Source organism: Alligator mississippiensis, chromosome 2, assembly GCF_030867095.1.
Source record: "Alligator mississippiensis isolate rAllMis1 chromosome 2, rAllMis1, whole genome shotgun sequence".
NCBI classification, from domain to species: domain Eukaryota; kingdom Metazoa; phylum Chordata; order Crocodylia; family Alligatoridae; genus Alligator; species Alligator mississippiensis.
In genome coordinates, this window is record NC_081825.1 from 284,817,015 (window position 1) to 284,834,571 (window position 17,557).

Here is a 17,557-nt window from a genome sequence, read left to right on the forward strand (position 1 = left end):
CTCTCTGTTCTGTCACTGTACCTTGAACCATTGAGTTTCATGGATTTTAGAATTCTTTAGCTTACCTTATCCCTACTGTTATACCCCTGATGTGAGTTTGACATGTTCCTTTGAACAACAGGTAGCTCTTGAAGAGTTGCAGGACCTCAAAGGAGTCTGGTCTGAGCTTTCCAAGGTCTGGGAGCAGATCGATCAAATGAAAGAGCAACCCTGGGTTTCAGTACAACCTCGCAAGGTACTTTTTCATACATGTAGAAGCTATAATTTCACTTACTTGAATGGGGTGACTCTCCAAAGTTCATCCTGCCATTTTAAGTACTGGGCTATTAGAATATAGTCCCATGCTTAACTCAGAAATGAACCAGAATCTATTAGTGCTTCTTTTGCCATCTTGTTGGCAGAGAGGTAGAAGGGCAAGACCTGAACAAGGTGGAATAATCTTCCATATTACATGGTGCATATTCTTTCTTAAACTTCAGCTTGCTTAAGCTTACAAAACTTGTGTGCACATCTTGATTTATAAGAATGAAAAAACACAGGCCATATCTAAAGGGAACAGGACTTAATGCTATGTTGTATTCTTGTTCAGGTCAGCTTATTCAAATTGTAATTTCTTAAATGCTTGTTCAGCTTCATTAACAAAAAGGTTGTTTTAGTACTTACTTGATGCATGTTCTTGAAATGCCTAGGGAATCTACCTTAAATAGTTTGTATTGATTTCTTTTTTTTTTATGCCACTTTCTCAACAAAGGCTCAGAGCAACTTACAAAAAGACACTAACTTTTATAAAGCAGATGTAGAACAAACCCCCCAATTTTTAATATTCTCTCTTAACTCTATAAGTAATGGTCTTGACTTTGCAGTTTTATACGATTTTGATCCATCTAGTATGTTATTCGGATGTTTAAAGGGCATAGAACACTAGCAGTATTTTACACGTTTTGTGAATTGTTTCTAACAACATTGTGGATTTTGAGGCACTAGACAATGTTACTATTGCCACTTTAACATGAGGCATTTACTTAACAAATATAAAGATGACAAATTACAAGTAAACTTGATGGTTGTACTATCCATTCTATTTACTGCAAGCAGCTGGTAGCAGGTTAATTCTTTAACAGCTTCTATTTTTTTTTTTCTTTACCAACAGCTTCGACAAAACTTGGATGGCTTACTGAACCAACTGAAAAATTTTCCTGCTCGTTTGCGGCAGTATGCCTCTTATGAATATGTTCAGAGACTTCTGAAGGGTTACATGAAGGTTGGTATACTTAATTTACTCTTAATTTAAATTTTCGTTTTAAATGCATTATCTGACTCCAGTCTTCTCTCCCTATAGATAAACATGTTGGTGATTGAGCTGAAATCTGAAGCTCTTAAAGATCGTCATTGGAAACAGCTGATGAAGAGACTTCATGTTAACTGGGTTGTTTCTGAACTAACCCTGGGACAGATCTGGGATGTTGACTTGCAGAAAAATGAATTAATTGTCAAAGATGTGCTGCTTGTGGCTCAAGGAGAGATGGCTTTGGAAGAGTTCTTGAAACAGGCTAGTATATTGCTATGTATAAGACCTATCTTGAGGGTGGGAAGAATTTTGATTTGCTGAACACGTGTTAGAAGTGGGCTGTTGAATACAGAGGAAGCTGGAAGTGAAAACATCTGCAGTATTTTCAGTTCTAGGTTACTCAGCAAATGCCATGTCAGAACTCATAACATGGCACTTGCACAAAGATAACTGCTTCAGGAAGGAAATAAAGCTTTTTAAGTGTACTGAAGTTAAAGAACTCTCATGCAAAATTGCTAAAATTATTCTTAAAATATTAAGATGGGCAATAGAAAATGCTTTTGAACTACTTCTGCATACTAATTCAGTTACTACTGTATTCAGTCAGTTCACCTTTTTTTTTTTTTCTAGGTCCATTTTTAAAGAGTTTTAAAGTAGTTCAAGGTTTAAACCTATAGTCCTCGAAGTAAAAAGTCAGTTAACTCATTTCTATATTTTAGAACATAATGCATCAGGATTAAGGCCTTCTGATTTTTCTTTTCTCTTCCTTAAAGATAAGAGAAGTGTGGAACACTTACGAACTGGACTTGGTTAACTATCAGAACAAATGTCGTTTGATTCGTGGCTGGGATGATCTTTTCAACAAAGTCAAAGAGCACATCAACAGTGTGTCTGCAATGAAGCTATCGCCATACTACAAGGTATAATGTAAAACCACTTCTCTTTGACTCCCTTTGCTTGCAATTCTATCTTAATATTTCAACTGATAGTCTTTGTGCTAAGTGCTGACAAATTATCACGAACAAGAGCAATTACATCATGGTTTAAATCACTTTAAAAAGTCCTCTCATCCCAGTGCTAACTAAGCTAGCTTTATTATGTTAACTTATCCCACTTCTAAAAGTAATGTCTGCTTGTAGGTAATTTTTTAAGGTAAGCTGAATACTAATGGTTGGCTTAACCTCTAGGTGTTTGAGGAAGATGCTCTTAGCTGGGAAGACAAACTGAATCGTATCATGGCTCTCTTTGATGTCTGGATAGATGTTCAGAGACGATGGGTCTACCTTGAGGGTATCTTCACTGGTAGTGCTGATATCAAGCATTTGCTTCCTGTTGAAACCCAGAGGTTCCAAAGGTACACTTTGACGTGACTCTCTCTTTTTTAATATTCTTAGTATTTCTGGTTCAGGCCAAGCTATACATTTTGCCACACCTTCCAAATGTCAGGCCTGCCACCTCCAGTATAGAATCCAGCAGTTGATATCCCACAAATCCAGCTTGGTTTTAGCCTTACTACAGGCTTTGGCTGGCAGATTCCTGAAGAATTCAGTGTGATAGCACGGCTTGTTAAAGCGACTTAGTTTAGCTATCAAAAGACAAGAAAAGAATTAAAGCAAGAGGCCGATTTTTATAGATATTATCTTGTCTAAACCTCAGGCAAGGTTTTGCCTGAGTTCAAATAGGCTCCCCAGTGATTTGCAGTGATCCCAGAAATTTGTCTTGAGGCATGAGAACAGGGCAGAGTTGTAGGTCTTGCTCTCCATGTCTTGCTTTCTTAATGTGTAAATTCACTGAATTCAAGTACAGGTGTCTGCATATCAGCAAGTGAATTAATTGCCACCGTTTTTCCTGGGTATCTGGGGAGAGCTCTAGCTGGAATCAGTCTTTAGAGTTCCATACAGCTTGCTGCACAATAATGCAGAGCATTCATAGATGTCACACATGCCAGGATATCCAGACTAGTTCTTGAGATTATATCCCTAGCCTTCCTCACTTAATCTGCTAATGTCTTTCTTACCTCTAGCATCAGTACTGAGTTTCTGGCACTCATGAAAAAGGTGTCCAAATCTCCGCTTGTGATGGATGTTCTTAATATCCAAGGTGTACAAAGATCATTGGAAAGATTGGCAGACTTGCTTGGAAAGATCCAGAAGGCACTGGGAGAATATCTGGAGAGAGAGAGATCTTCTTTCCCTCGGTAAGGAGTTTCATCTCTAATTGATAGCGTTGGATTAAAATTTACCATGATGGATGCTTGCATGGTAGTAGTTGTTAATACAGGCACTGTGTTCCTCAAATTTTTTATTAAGTCATTACTTGAAAACAGAAACTGTCTTCTACAGTTTTAAGGAATTTAATCATAGTCTCTCTGAAAAGTTACTGATCACTTCTGACGCAGTGTAAGGTAGCTGAAGTGTATGATTTCAGTAGTAAGCATTGTTTAATGGCATGTTTCAGCTGACACTGATTCTAACTAGAATACAGGTTTTAGAAGTTAAACTAAATAAGCAAAAATCAAAGCTAAACTCTCATTCCTGAATTCAAATTTTATATTGCATTCTATTTCACCTTCAGTCATCAGTTCAGTGGTGCCTGAATTGCAGCCATAATGTGTAACTTCCATACTTCTAGATTAGAAGTCCGTGCTACAGAAGTGGCATTAAAATAAACCCCTAGCACTGGAAAAAGCTGGAGGAAGAAATTCAGTTAGCTTATTCACTATAGCAGAAGGAATTAATTTTGAAGTATTCAGAGTAAGGTGTATGAAGGAAGGGAACTGCACAACAATCTAGTGTGTATTTATCTTCTAGTTCTTTAAAAGCAAGTTTTAATCTTTTAGAGATTAGCCTTAATATCATACAAGGTACTTGCTTTATTTCCCAGTTATAAGACTTATAAAGTTAGCTGTTTGTACTCAATGTTATGTCTGTAAATTTAATTTACTTTTGTGCATGCAGGTTTGGTCCATGATGAAACTTTTTATCTAATTCTAGGTTTTACTTTGTTGGTGATGAGGATTTACTGGAAATTATTGGGAACAGCAAGAATGTAGCCAAGCTGCAGAAACACTTCAAGAAAATGTTTGCTGGAGTTTCTAGCATCATCCTTAACGAAGATAACACTGTTGTCCTGGGAATCTCCTCCCGTGAAGGAGAGGAGGTATAGCTGCATCTTCAGGAAGGATTCTTTATTTAAGTTTGAAAAATGTGTCCATAGCTTGAACTAAAGTGTAACTTTAAATTTATTCCTTTTTCAGGTGCTGTTCAAAACACCTGTGTCTATCACAGAACACCCCAAAATCAATGAGTGGCTCACACTTGTGGAAAAAGAAATGAGGGTCACCCTTGCTAAGCTGCTTGCTGAGTCTGTTACAGAAGTAGAAATCTTTGGTAAAGCAACCTCCATTGATCCAGCTACTTATATTTCTTGGATCGACAAATATCAGGTATCTGTCAAATCACTTGAGAAATATTAATGTTTGGCTACCCTCTTATGGGAAGAGAGGATCCTGACAATTTTAACTATTAATGTTCTAGGCCCAGCTTGTCGTCCTGTCAGCCCAGATTGCTTGGTCGGAGAATGTGGAATCTGCTCTGAATGGCATGGGTGGTGGGGGTGACAGCAGCCCTCTGCATTCTGTGCTGGCTAATGTTGAGGTCACGCTGAATGTATTGGCAGATTCAGTGTTGATGGAACAACCGCCTCTCCGCAGAAGGAAGTTGGAGCACTTGGTAAGCAAAACTCCCTTCCCAATCTAAGTCATTCAGTATCTTTAAAGGTGCATCTTGGTTTCACTAAAATTGTTTCTAATCTAGCTTGATTAATGTTCACATCAAGCTTTGAGAGCAAAACCACCTATTTCTACAAATAACTTAAAAATGAATGTCGTTTACACAAAGTCTGAAGATAATTCAGCAAACACATTTAGAATACACTAATCACTCTCCACTTTTGATGGTAAAAGATTTGATGCAGATTTAATAATCTGTCATGGCCACCTTGAAGAGATCCTCAGAACCTTTGGAAGTAGAAATTACTATATCCAGCTTATAGTAGGATGAGCTCAAATTAGTCTTTGGTTGTGTGATGGGCTTTAGTGGATATAAAAGTGAACAGCAAAGCACTTTTTGCTACTAGCTTGTTTTCCAAATTTTAGGGAATTCAGCAGAAAGAGAAAGATAAGTTCTGTTCCTAAAGGTGATAGTGGCATTGGTAGAGTTGTTTCCTTGAACTTCTTTCCAGAAGAACAGTGGAGCTGTTCACAAACTCATAGAAGTCCTTGGTAGGATAACCTTTGCGGATCTAAGAGAGGATGTATACATTGCAACCTATGCTCCACAAGGGCTAATCACATTGTCTCAGAACTAAGTTTGAAGTTTCTCTGAGATGGTAGAGCCTGGTAGTCCTGCCAGCAACAGGTGACCTTTTTCAATAGCGCCTCTTCAAACTAGATAAAAATTAGGTCTGTAGCCCAGAAGAATGGATTTCTAAATAGAAAGCTCATTTGAGGTGCTTTGACTTAGTAGCATTGGAATACATGACTTATGCCTGGTATCATTTAACAAGTTGATTTTTGTTCTCCAGATCACAGAATTGGTGCACCAAAGAGATGTTACAAGATCTCTAATCAAAAGTAAGATTGACAACTCCAAATTCTTCGAGTGGCTCAGTCAGATGAGATTCTACTTTGACCCAAAACAGACAGATGTGTTGCAACAACTGTCCATTCAGATGGCAAATGCCAAATTCAACTATGGCTTTGAGTACCTTGGTGTTCAGGATAAGCTAGTGCAGACTCCTCTTACTGACCGCTGCTACCTGACCATGACACAAGCCTTGGAGGCAAGACTTGGAGGATCACCCTTTGGTAAGTGTGTATTTATTCCCAGTATGTCTTCTACATTAAAGATGAAGGGTGCTGTATATTTTATAGCAGAACAAAGGTGATTAAGAAATAGTGGTTTTGAATTCAAGCCAAGATTTAGGTTGAATATTGAGGTATAATGTTAGAGTAGTGAAACTGAAACAAGCTATGTGGAGGAGTTGTGGAATCCTATGCACTTGGAAGCTTTTTGTCTGTAATATTCTAGGAATACTTTATCCTACCTCAGTGCAGGGGGGATGAGGAGCTCAAGGGCGTCCAAGATACAGCCCACGGGCTGAATCCAGCCTATGGAGCCCTATCCTCCGGCCTGCAATGCCACCTATGGGTCACAGACTGGTGTGCCATATGCAACACACTGGCCCTAGCCCCACACACTGCATGCAGTGCATGGAGTTGATCTTGTACAGGCTGTACACAGCTCAGGGGCTAGAGCTGGCATGTATGTTGCACATAGGGCTAGTCTCGGGTGTGTTGCATGTGGCACCCATGCTGGACGGCCCTGCACACTGAATCTGGGGCTGGTCTAGATTGAGCCTGCAGACCAGCCCCACATGTCAAATGAGCATGCAGAGCCAGGGCCAGTGTGCACTGCACCAGACTAGCCCTGTGCACTGAATCTGAGTGGGGCTGGTCTGTGGGGCCTGATCTGCCCTGCAGACTTGGATGAGTTTGACACCCCCTGAGCTAGATGATCTTTGTAGACTCTGTTTCTACAATGAAAAAAATTCTGTAGTTGAAAACACTAGCTTGAATAAATTTGCAATGCTTCACATGTATACTGATTAATTTTTTTCATGCCTGTGAAGAGATTAACATGCCTGTCCCCTTCCAAAACTAGGTCCTGCTGGTACTGGTAAAACAGAATCTGTCAAGGCTCTTGGACACCAGCTTGGACGCTTTGTTTTGGTTTTCAACTGTGATGAAACATTTGACTTCCAGGTATAGTATTTATTCTGGCACGATGTTCAACCAGTAGGTTTCGAAAAGACTGTTTTCTCTAATGGCCAAACTGCGACTGTCTTGAACAGATGTAACTAAAGCAGAGTTACTGCCTAAAATGAGGTGGGGCAGCAGTTGCCTACCTCCTTTCTAAGGGGTAATTTTCTATGAAAAGAGGAGACTTTCAGTTTTACAACGAGCAATTTGAAAGATGGTTATCATGGCTCTTCCATGAGCATTATGCAGCTGAACTGAGATATCTGTCTTGGTGGAAGTTCGCATAAGCACAAAGGGTTGCCTGTCAACCAGATCCTGTCTAGTTCTTGATGTGTTAGTGTTTCATCTAATTTGAGATTCTGATGCTTAGCATTGCTTTAACAAAAGTAGACATGCAGGTTTCTAAAAATGCATTATTGAGACAGCTCTTCAATTTCCAGACCCTGGAAGATTTGTATTAAAAAAATGAGAAGCATAATACATGTACACAACAGCATAAAACTTAAATTAAGAAGTACAGTTAAAGTAAAATGCTGCACTATAGTACTTTTCTTTGGACCAGCTCTACTAGTACACCCATTCTTTAGTTGGTTAATATCTGGCACTTTGCTTTATTATCCTCTCAAAGCTTATTACTCAACTGTAATTGCATTTTAGTTAGATTCTGACTTGAACTGGGGAGACATTGTGGGGGGTTGCAACTGAAAGCATAGATTCTTGACTGACACTAACTTGTGTGTCTCTCTAAAACAATACAGACTAGTTTCAGTTGCATATAGTGAAGGAGTACAAATGTAACTTCTATGTATGTTTCCTTACCCATAGGCAATGGGACGTATCTTTGTGGGGCTCTGCCAAGTGGGTGCGTGGGGCTGCTTTGATGAATTCAACAGACTGGAGGAGCGCATGCTTTCTGCTGTTTCTCAGCAGGTTCAGTGCATCCAGGAGGCATTGCGAGAACATTGCAATCCAAATTATGACAAAAGTATGGACTCTCTTTTTTTTCTCTCTGCTAATGGTTGTGTAGCATATCTAAAGATCGCTTTTGCTCTGGACATAGTTAACTGAAAAAGAGGGGGCAGAAACATCACTGTCTTGGCCAGAGATTTGCTAATGGTATAAGCAGCTTCTAAACTATGGAAGGGAAGTCACTTTGAAATTTTAATTGAGCTAGCTGGATTGTAAACAAAACAAAGTAGGATGCTAAGAAAATATTCTGTGTTAAGAGCTGGCTGACTTGAAAGAAAACCAGCTGAATTTGTAGTATGTAATCTTTTTTTCTCTTTAGCTTCTGCACCAATAACTTGTGAGCTGCTGAACAAGCAAGTTAAAGTGAGCCCTGACATGGCTATCTTCATCACAATGAATCCTGGCTATGCAGGCAGATCAAATCTTCCTGACAATTTGAAGAAGCTATTCCGTAGCTTGGCAATGACCAAGCCAGACCGACAGCTAATTGCTCAAGTCATGTTATACTCCCAAGGCTTCCGTACTGCTGAAGTGCTTGCCAACAAGATTGTCCCATTCTTCAAGTGAGTAATAGTTGTACATGCAAGTCTAAGCTAAAATCCTTAAAAGAGCACTGTTAGGTTTCAGATTTAATGTTGGCAAATACCAACAATAGCTTTGCAGGAGCATCTTTCATCTGCAGCAACTATTCTTGAACACTAAACTTGTGATGAGCTTTACCTTATCTGATTCTGGTCTCTTTCCGCTTAGACTATGTGATGAACAACTGTCCTCTCAAAGCCATTATGACTTTGGCTTGAGAGCCCTGAAAAGCGTATTGGTTAGCGCAGGTAATGTGAAGAGGGAGAGGATTCAGAAGATAAAACGAGAGAAGGAAGAACGTGGTGAAGTTGTTGATGAAGGTGAAATTGCTGAGAATTTACCAGAGCAAGAGGTAAAATATATACAGAATTTTAAGGAACTAGTTACTGTAAAAGTGTAAGTACAGTATAAGTGCATATGAACACTCTAACATGGTAAAACAGATGCTTTATCTAGCAAACATTGATCTACTCACTTTATTTTTAGCATTTCCTACATCTTGTGAAATGGTTCAGTATTAGCCACAATAAACAGCTGAAACTTTAATTGGTGATTTGAGGAATAGTGCTTGTATTCATCAACGATTTTCACTTAATATTTAAAATTATTCTTAGCTAATATTGTTACCATATTGCATGCTTAGAAATCCATTTTGACATGTAATATTGTAAGCCAGTGGGGAGGCAATCTTTTTGGCAGATGTCCCAAATAAGCCCTATACCCTCCCTGAATACCTGTCAGATCCCTTTGCCTTACCTAATCTGCTTCTCACCTTTCTGCTTCCTGCCTGATCTCATGGTCTGCTATGTTTCCCCCACCTATCTGCCACTGTTGCCATCCCCCTCCCCAATTTGCCACATGAAGGCTGCCTAGATCCATTTGTGGCACCCATGTTGCAGGTTGGCCACCCCTGTTTTGAGCACCTACAGTTACCAGCTAAAGGAAATTTTGGTCTTAAATGGTCTTAAATTCCCTGTGTACTAACAATCAAGATTGAACACTGTCATAAATGACTGCACAAATGTGAAATAATACTTAGTGTTGAGGTTTGTTAGTTATACATTCAGACATGGAATATGCAACTATTTAGTCCAAGTATACAACACTATCAAATTATTTCTGCTAAGCTGACTGCACATGTTTGCTTTTAACTTATCCTATCAAAACCTAAATTTTTACGTAGATTCTGATCCAGAGTGTTTGTGAAACCATGGTACCCAAGCTTGTTGCAGAAGATATCCCACTGCTGTTCAGTCTCCTTTCCGATGTATTCCCTGGAGTACAGTATCATCGTGGTGAAATGACAGCCCTGCGAGAGGAGCTCAAGAAAGTGTGTCAGGAAATGTACCTTACATATGGGGATGGAGAGGATGTTGGCGGCATGTGGGTTGAAAAGGTAAATTACAGAAGCTGTATATTTTCAAATGTAGATTTGAAAAACTTTACACTTAACGTTCATAGTTCACAATTTTTTTAAAAGCAGGAATCTCTGCTGCAGAGATTCTTTAGAACCTGGGGAAGTCCTTTCATTGTCCAGTTTCAAGTAATACTGTTGGTCTACAAAAGTGCAAGACTTCACCAGCAAATCTTGTTCTGTCACAGGTTCTTCAGCTCTATCAGATAACCCAGATCAATCATGGGTTGATGATGGTGGGTCCTTCTGGAAGTGGAAAGACCATGGCTTGGAGAGTACTCTTAAAAGCTCTTGAACGGCTGGAGGGTGTGGAAGGTGTTGCACACATCATTGATCCAAAAGCAATCAGCAAAGACCATCTCTATGGTACTTTGGACCCAAATACCAGAGAATGGACAGATGGCTTGTTTACACATGTCTTGAGAAAGTGAGTCTTTTAAAAGCATTTTATTTAAATTTAAGGGGTTACTGTGTGATGTATTAATGGCATAGTGAAAACTGTGCTTAAGTCTTTAAACCCACACTAAATGCTTTTCTCAATTTAGGATTATAGACAACGTGAGGGGTGAGCTGCAGAAACGGCAGTGGATTATCTTTGATGGTGATGTAGACCCTGAATGGGTTGAGAACTTAAACTCTGTGCTGGATGACAACAAACTGCTGACCCTGCCCAATGGAGAACGTCTCAGCCTCCCACCTAACGTAATGTTGTGTTTATAACCAAGTACAATTTGCTCTAATCTACTGAATTTAATTCTTTTGCTGCTTTCAGTAGTCTATGTGAACAGGCTCTTTAAAAAGCTCAGAGCTTTTTAAAACAATTCTGTGGCTATAACGTTTTGTTATGCCACTACTTAGCATGCCCTTACATTCATACATCTCGGGGCATTTCCTAGTCTGGTGGGGTCAGGTTAAATTCTTGGAGGTATTGTTGGTACAATTGACTCTTATTCCCTACACACTTAGGCAAATACATAAATTGACCTTTTTAATATTTTCAGTAGAAATTACTAAACTAACTAAATTTCTCAAATGTTCTTTCTTCTTAGGTGCGTATCATGTTTGAAGTACAAGATCTGAAATATGCAACTCTGGCCACTGTGTCCAGGTGTGGAATGGTCTGGTTTAGTGAAGATGTTCTGAGTACAGACATGATATTCAATAACTTCCTGGCCAGACTACGAAGCATCCCTCTGGATGAAGGTGAGGAAGAAGCTCAGCGTAGACGGAAGGGCAAAGAAGATGAAGGTGAAGAAGCAGCTTCTCCAATGTTGCAGGTATAACTTTTAAACTACTGTAGATCAGGACTGTGGATTAATCTATTCACTTGACTCCTGTTCTATATACCTATATTAAGGCTATAATGTCAACATTAATTCTGTTTCCCTTAAGGTACAAACGTATCTTTGTACACTTTATTAAAATATTAAATGCTTCAAAGTTCTGTTTAGACAAACTTATTTTCCAAAACCAGTCTGACTTGAAGGAAACCCAATCCTTGAACGATGTTAATCTCTTCAACAGATCCAGAGAGATGCAGCAACAATTATGCAGCCATACTTCACATCTAATGGACTGGTGACAAAAGCACTAGAGCATGCTTTCAAGTTAGAGCACATCATGGACCTCACTCGTTTGCGCTGTCTTGGTTCTCTGTTCTCCATGCTGCATCAGGCTTGTCGCAATGTAGCCCAGTACAATGCCAACCATCCTGACTTTCCTATGCAGATAGATCAACTGGAGCGTTATATCCAGGTAAATTTAAATGCTGCTACAAAATGATACCATGACAAAAGATCAACATGGTTACTAAACTTACTGTTCCCTGAATAGTTTGGTTTTGGAAGGCAGTTGCAGGAAATAACTGCTACGTCTGCATGAGCTAAAATATTTTTGTCTTCCAACAGAGATACCTGGTCTATGCAATACTGTGGTCACTTTCTGGAGATAGCCGTCTGAAAATGAGAGCAGAACTTGGAGAATACATTAGGAGAATCACCACTGTACCACTTCCCACTGCACCCAACATACCAATAATTGATTATGAGGTAAAAGCCTTCATTTTCCATTTATACCATCATTCTAATTAAACAGACCACAGTGATTTTTCTAAGTGCACACTTCTAAAGTACTAAACTGGAATTTAATTTTGTACCAAACTATCTCAAATCAGTCCTGATGCTGAATGGCTCAGCCAGTAGGTACTGCACTGTACCTGCACTGATACAAGCTGATTCTAAATTATCTTATGGCGTCATATTTGTAGGTGCTTTTGAACAGTTCACCTAATTAAAAGTATAATTTTTGTCCATCTTGTTAAGAACAGGTTGTGTTGGGTTCATGTTGGAATTTAGGGAAAAGTCACTAGTTGTATCCTAATTACATTTTTGTTCACCTAGGTGTCCATTACGGGCGAATGGGTGCCATGGCAATCTAAGGTTCCTCAAATTGAAGTTGAAACGCACAAAGTTGCTGCTCCTGATGTTGTGGTACCAACCCTAGATACTGTCCGCCATGAAGCATTGTTGTACACTTGGCTAGCAGAACATAAGCCCCTTGTGCTTTGTGGCCCTCCAGGTTCTGGGAAAACTATGACCCTCTTCAGTGCTCTCAGAGCCCTGCCTGATATGGAGGTAACTATTCTAAAGTCAAACCTGGGTATGATCACTTCTTTCTGTAGACCTCTGCCTCTTACCAAATCTGCAGCTGAATTTGCAGATGTATTAAAGCAAGAAAAAAGACTGTTACTTTTGAAGATTGACGTTGAGCAGTCTGAGTCAACACCATAAGCAATCTCCACTGGATAAATTTACCATTTATTGTCACCAGTTATCAAACTACGTTCCAAAATCAAATTGGCTAACAGACAGTTATTGTCAGTGTAATTTTTTTTTGAATAAATGTGTAAAGGGAACTTTTTCTTCTGTTGCTATATAGCCTAATCGGGTTTTTTTAAAAAATCAAAAAATCTTAGGTGCAAGTCAGGTCCCTGCTAAGCCTAAAGTCCTGCCAGAGCTTCACACAAGCTACACTTGGTCTTTAGGAGACCAGAGCCATGCATATAAGGCACAAGATACACATTGCATAAAGTTGTGTGAGTACTTGCAATGCAATATAGCTTTTAAGATGCACTTTTAATTCCCCAACCCCAAAATTTTACGTGTCAGAGTAAATGAAGTACAGGCACAGCATTTTGGCACTGGAGATTAGAGTGTCTTTCGTGCAGCAATATAGCCTGTCCTCCCTTCACTCAAGTATACAGTTTTTAACATGGCATAAAATTATGCCTCTTACTTTATTGCTTACTCATGCTGAGCGTTAAACATCATAATTAGACAAAGGCATAAAGGAAGTAGAGTGTAAATTCTGTTACCTTAAATCTATAATGGGGCTTCCTGCCTTTTTTTATGAAGCAATTTGCAACGCAAGCGCCACCTGGTGTGCAACTTGTATTATTGTCAACTCCGCTTAATATCACTGACTTCTGTTGGCTCTGTGCCTATGACACTATTGGGTTTTGACTGTTTATACCCGAGTTGATCAGTAGAGCTAATTGTAACAAATTAAATTGATCTAGAAAAGTAAAGGTAAGTAAAGCACTGCTGGTCTAGTTATGTGCTAGTTAGCTAAACGTGCCTGTAAAATGGGATAGAAACACAGCAGAACTGGATTTTCCCATGGTCATTGACAAGTTATGAATTTATATCCTGGCCTTAGGGCTCTAACCCCAAAACTGTCCATCTATCATAGCCAGTACTGGGTTTTCTTCCATAATAAAACCAGAGCTTTACACTTGGGTAGGTAGTCTGTCTAGGCCTACAAAAGCATTATCAATGATGTGAAGCAATATATAAATAAGGGAGGGGAGAGGTTACCACCATAGGATGCCCAACTTCAGTGGCAGAAGTTTGGATTATTATGGAAGTGCAAAGTATCCAGTGAGATCATGGCTTAACTTTTTTTAATGTTGAAAGCCTTTGCCAAACGTGTTCTTCCTTGAAGTGATGGTTTTGTGGTACTAACATCAAATGCTTGCTTTCTTTTCACCCTCCTGTCCTCTTCTTTCTAGGTGGTTGGGCTGAACTTCTCAAGTGCAACTACTCCAGAGCTGCTTTTGAAAACTTTTGATCATTACTGTGAGTACAGACGTACACCTAATGGAGTAGTATTGGCTCCTGTGCAGCTGGGAAAATGGCTGGTGCTGTTTTGTGATGAAATCAACCTGCCAGATATGGACAAGTATGGCACGCAGAGAGTCATATCCTTCATTAGACAGGTTTGTTTCACTTTGAAACAAAGCATGATACCACTAAGTTAGGGAGTTTTTATTTTTAATAAAATAACTGTCTCATTCAGATGGTGGAACATGGAGGTTTCTATCGTACATCAGACCAGACATGGGTGAAGCTAGAGAGAATTCAGTTTGTTGGAGCTTGTAACCCACCTACTGATCCTGGAAGGAAACCCCTTTCACATAGGTAATGTACTCAGTAAAAAGCTGCTGTTAAAGTAATCCTATGTAGCTAGAAAATTTGGGAATGCTTCAAGCTACTTGTACTTCAGGAGTGTATTCTTAGCCAGCGTAGTCATTCAGAATAGAGAAATGGCTCTGGTTAAGTTGAATACATTACATAAGAATTTTCCTGGTGTCCCTGTTCTTTCAGATTTTTACGCCATGTCCCTGTTGTATATGTGGACTATCCTGGACCAGCTTCGCTTACTCAGATATATGGAACATTCAATCGGGCAATGCTGAGACTTATCCCATCACTCCGCACATATGCAGAACCCCTCACAGCAGCCATGGTAGAGTTCTACACAATGTCCCAGGTATATTGCTATGCACACTACCCCAACCTTTGCTGAATATTCCCAGCCTCTGCTAAATTAGTCCTTCTTTATTGCTATCCTGCTTTGAGATAAGTGCTAGCAATTTGCTTTCTGAACTGTCTACCTTTTTAGTGTGTGGCTCTTTGGTGTCAGTTGTAACTGGGGGAGGGTGAAACATCTTGTGGGCCTGGATAAAAATGCTCAACTCTCCTAATCCCCAGTGTTTTGAATCTTTAGGAGAGATTCACTCAGGACACTCAGCCACACTATATTTATTCACCTCGTGAAATGACTCGATGGGTGAGAGGTATATTTGAAGCCTTAAGACCACTGGAAACATTACCTGTTGAAGGCCTTATTAGGATTTGGGCACATGAAGCCTTGCGTCTCTTCCAAGACAGGTAAAGTGACTTGGAAATTTTAAGATCTCAGCTTTTGATACCTTTTTTTTTTTTAAGGAATTGAGGCTCTTAACTGATTAAATGTGAGAGAGAGGACACTAAGGAGACTTGAATGGTTTTATTTTTAATTTAAATTTTCCACCATTCCTAGAAGCAGTTATTGAACTAAATTGCTTGAGAATAAAGCCTCCTGTGGAGGTGCATACTGTCTTTACAGTTGTTATATATTATAGTGGTGGATTCAAATATCTTCTCATGGAAAAGGCCAGTGCTTTAATGTAAATGCTTATCCCTTTTATGTTGCTTATCAGATACTTAGAGAGGCTTTACTTAGTGGCAAAAAATGTTAAAATGTTAAAAATGTTTTAAACATAAAATACAGACTACTGTTAAACAACTTCTTTATGGTACCACAGTTGAAAGTTTCCTTCCTATTGGTTATCTAGCACCAAAACTGACTTCTTCAAGAAGCAGGGTTTCAGAACAGTCATCTTGAGTACAGAATGCCTAAAAGACTGCAGGATTGTAGCACATAGTTCATTTAAACTTTGTTAAAAACAAGGAGCTGGAACAGATTTTACCGTTTGCTTAGGACTCTGTTCCATTGTAGCTTTTGAAATAAGGAAGTTGGAGGATCCACTGAATACCTATCCAAACTTGGTGGCTTCAACAATTTGGAAAGCTTTTCACACTTATGTCTTGGAGTACTTGGAATTGAGCTTGGCTGCCTTCTAGGGCAAAGCTTAAGTTAACTGTACATGACACTTAGGCATATAACCAACGATCCCTTCAGTAGATTGAGACCCGTCTGCCAAATGTGAAACAAGAGGAAGTCTATTGTAATAATAAATACCTGCAAGTAAAAATCATCCACTGCTCCAGTACTACTATTCTTTTCCTACATTAGGTGTTTATAATATCCTTTTTCAGGTGTTTTGCACTTGCTTATAATACTCTTTTTTTTTTTTCCTCATCAGACTTGTAGAAGATGAGGAGAGGCGTTGGACTGATGAGAACATTGATATGGTAGCTCTGAAACATTTCCCCAACATAGACAAAGAGAGAGCTATGAACAGACCCATCTTGTACAGCAACTGGCTGTCAAAGGTAGTGTCACCTTTTTGTAGAAGCTGTATTTGTACTGACACTTGCAAACTCTTTGTACCCTAAGATGCTAAAAATCTTTGCCCACCATTTTTCCTCTAATGCACTAGTAAAGGGATTGTCTTAAGTAGCACTTAGATTTAATGGGATCTATCTAGGGAGTTTCAAAATTGCTAGATAACCTGTCTGAAATGCCATACCATGACAACGCACAGCAGAACCTGTCAAGGGATTACGATGTCTAAGAATTCAGATATGTACTTGTCACAAGTGGTCCACAGGGTATTCCCAGAGCCTCGTTTCTCCTTGCTGCCCTGATGCCTGTCCTAAGAAACAAACCAGGATTTGTGCTGAGAACTCATTATCCCTACAAATCTCAGCTTCACTGCCCTTGTACTAGACCCGGCAGCTGCAGCAGAGGAATCTCTGCTAGCTCTAGGTAGATTCCCTGGGTTGTGAGAAACCTTTAGGTTCCTTTTCTGTAGAATGGGCTAGCCTGAACTATCACTTGCCCAAAGATTGCTCTTTCCACAGGCAGTCAGTAAGGAGACAAAACCACAAAAAGACTTATTTATGTAGGGGAAAATTTCTAACTATGAGGTTGAAGACGGAGTGAAAAGACAAAGCTTCTTACCTTTATCTGGCTACACCCTAGCCCGCCTGAGAATCTTGCTAGTATCAAACTCACCCTTCCTGCTGATTGCTGCCAGTCCTGGCTGCTGGGGCCTTGGACCCTTCTCCAGCCTGGGAAAAATCCAAAGACCTGGCATACTGCATTTACACCCCCTAAACTACAAGCCATTGTTTTCCTCCCCGCTGCAAAAAAAAAAAGAAAAACCCCAAACGAAAAAAAGTGTCGCAATTCTCAAGAGTCACAAAATCCTTCCAAAACTTCTTCTTTCCCTAGGATACCTGGCATTCTTCTGGCTGATGAGCCGTTTCTGTCAGATGCCTCTTTCTATAAAAAATGCTTTGGGAGCCCAACCCAATGTTTCCTTCTGCCTGTGTTTTGGGAGTGGCAATTACCCTTAAGTTTGCAGCCCTCAGTTCTTTTGCTAAAGCATGTCCAAAATCATAAGGCTATATACAGAGATCATAACTATCTTATGCAATTATAAAAATGATGTAAATGGATACAGCATAATGTT

General features: G+C 39.5%; 1 protein-coding gene across 1 annotated transcript in view; it reads left to right on the forward strand.

Moving 5' to 3' along the window:
* DYNC1H1 (dynein cytoplasmic 1 heavy chain 1) overlaps positions 1 to 17,557 on the forward strand; it is a 65,610-nt gene that overhangs the window by 21,123 nt on the left and 26,930 nt on the right. Inside the window, exons 18-43 of the mRNA XM_006270410.4 lie at positions 122 to 235; positions 1,151 to 1,261; positions 1,340 to 1,549; positions 2,062 to 2,208; positions 2,476 to 2,642; positions 3,312 to 3,485; positions 4,282 to 4,447; positions 4,545 to 4,733; positions 4,825 to 5,019; positions 5,873 to 6,155; positions 7,012 to 7,112; positions 7,935 to 8,094; positions 8,398 to 8,641; positions 8,829 to 9,012; positions 9,844 to 10,056; positions 10,263 to 10,501; positions 10,620 to 10,776; positions 11,124 to 11,351; positions 11,599 to 11,829; positions 11,982 to 12,122; positions 12,474 to 12,707; positions 14,144 to 14,350; positions 14,431 to 14,552; positions 14,739 to 14,904; positions 15,142 to 15,305; positions 16,283 to 16,412. Of these exons, the coding sequence (XP_006270472.2) occupies positions 122 to 235; positions 1,151 to 1,261; positions 1,340 to 1,549; positions 2,062 to 2,208; positions 2,476 to 2,642; positions 3,312 to 3,485; positions 4,282 to 4,447; positions 4,545 to 4,733; positions 4,825 to 5,019; positions 5,873 to 6,155; positions 7,012 to 7,112; positions 7,935 to 8,094; positions 8,398 to 8,641; positions 8,829 to 9,012; positions 9,844 to 10,056; positions 10,263 to 10,501; positions 10,620 to 10,776; positions 11,124 to 11,351; positions 11,599 to 11,829; positions 11,982 to 12,122; positions 12,474 to 12,707; positions 14,144 to 14,350; positions 14,431 to 14,552; positions 14,739 to 14,904; positions 15,142 to 15,305; positions 16,283 to 16,412 (4,677 nt within the window). The remainder of the gene's footprint in view (positions 1 to 121; positions 236 to 1,150; positions 1,262 to 1,339; positions 1,550 to 2,061; positions 2,209 to 2,475; positions 2,643 to 3,311; positions 3,486 to 4,281; positions 4,448 to 4,544; positions 4,734 to 4,824; positions 5,020 to 5,872; positions 6,156 to 7,011; positions 7,113 to 7,934; positions 8,095 to 8,397; positions 8,642 to 8,828; positions 9,013 to 9,843; positions 10,057 to 10,262; positions 10,502 to 10,619; positions 10,777 to 11,123; positions 11,352 to 11,598; positions 11,830 to 11,981; positions 12,123 to 12,473; positions 12,708 to 14,143; positions 14,351 to 14,430; positions 14,553 to 14,738; positions 14,905 to 15,141; positions 15,306 to 16,282; positions 16,413 to 17,557) is intronic.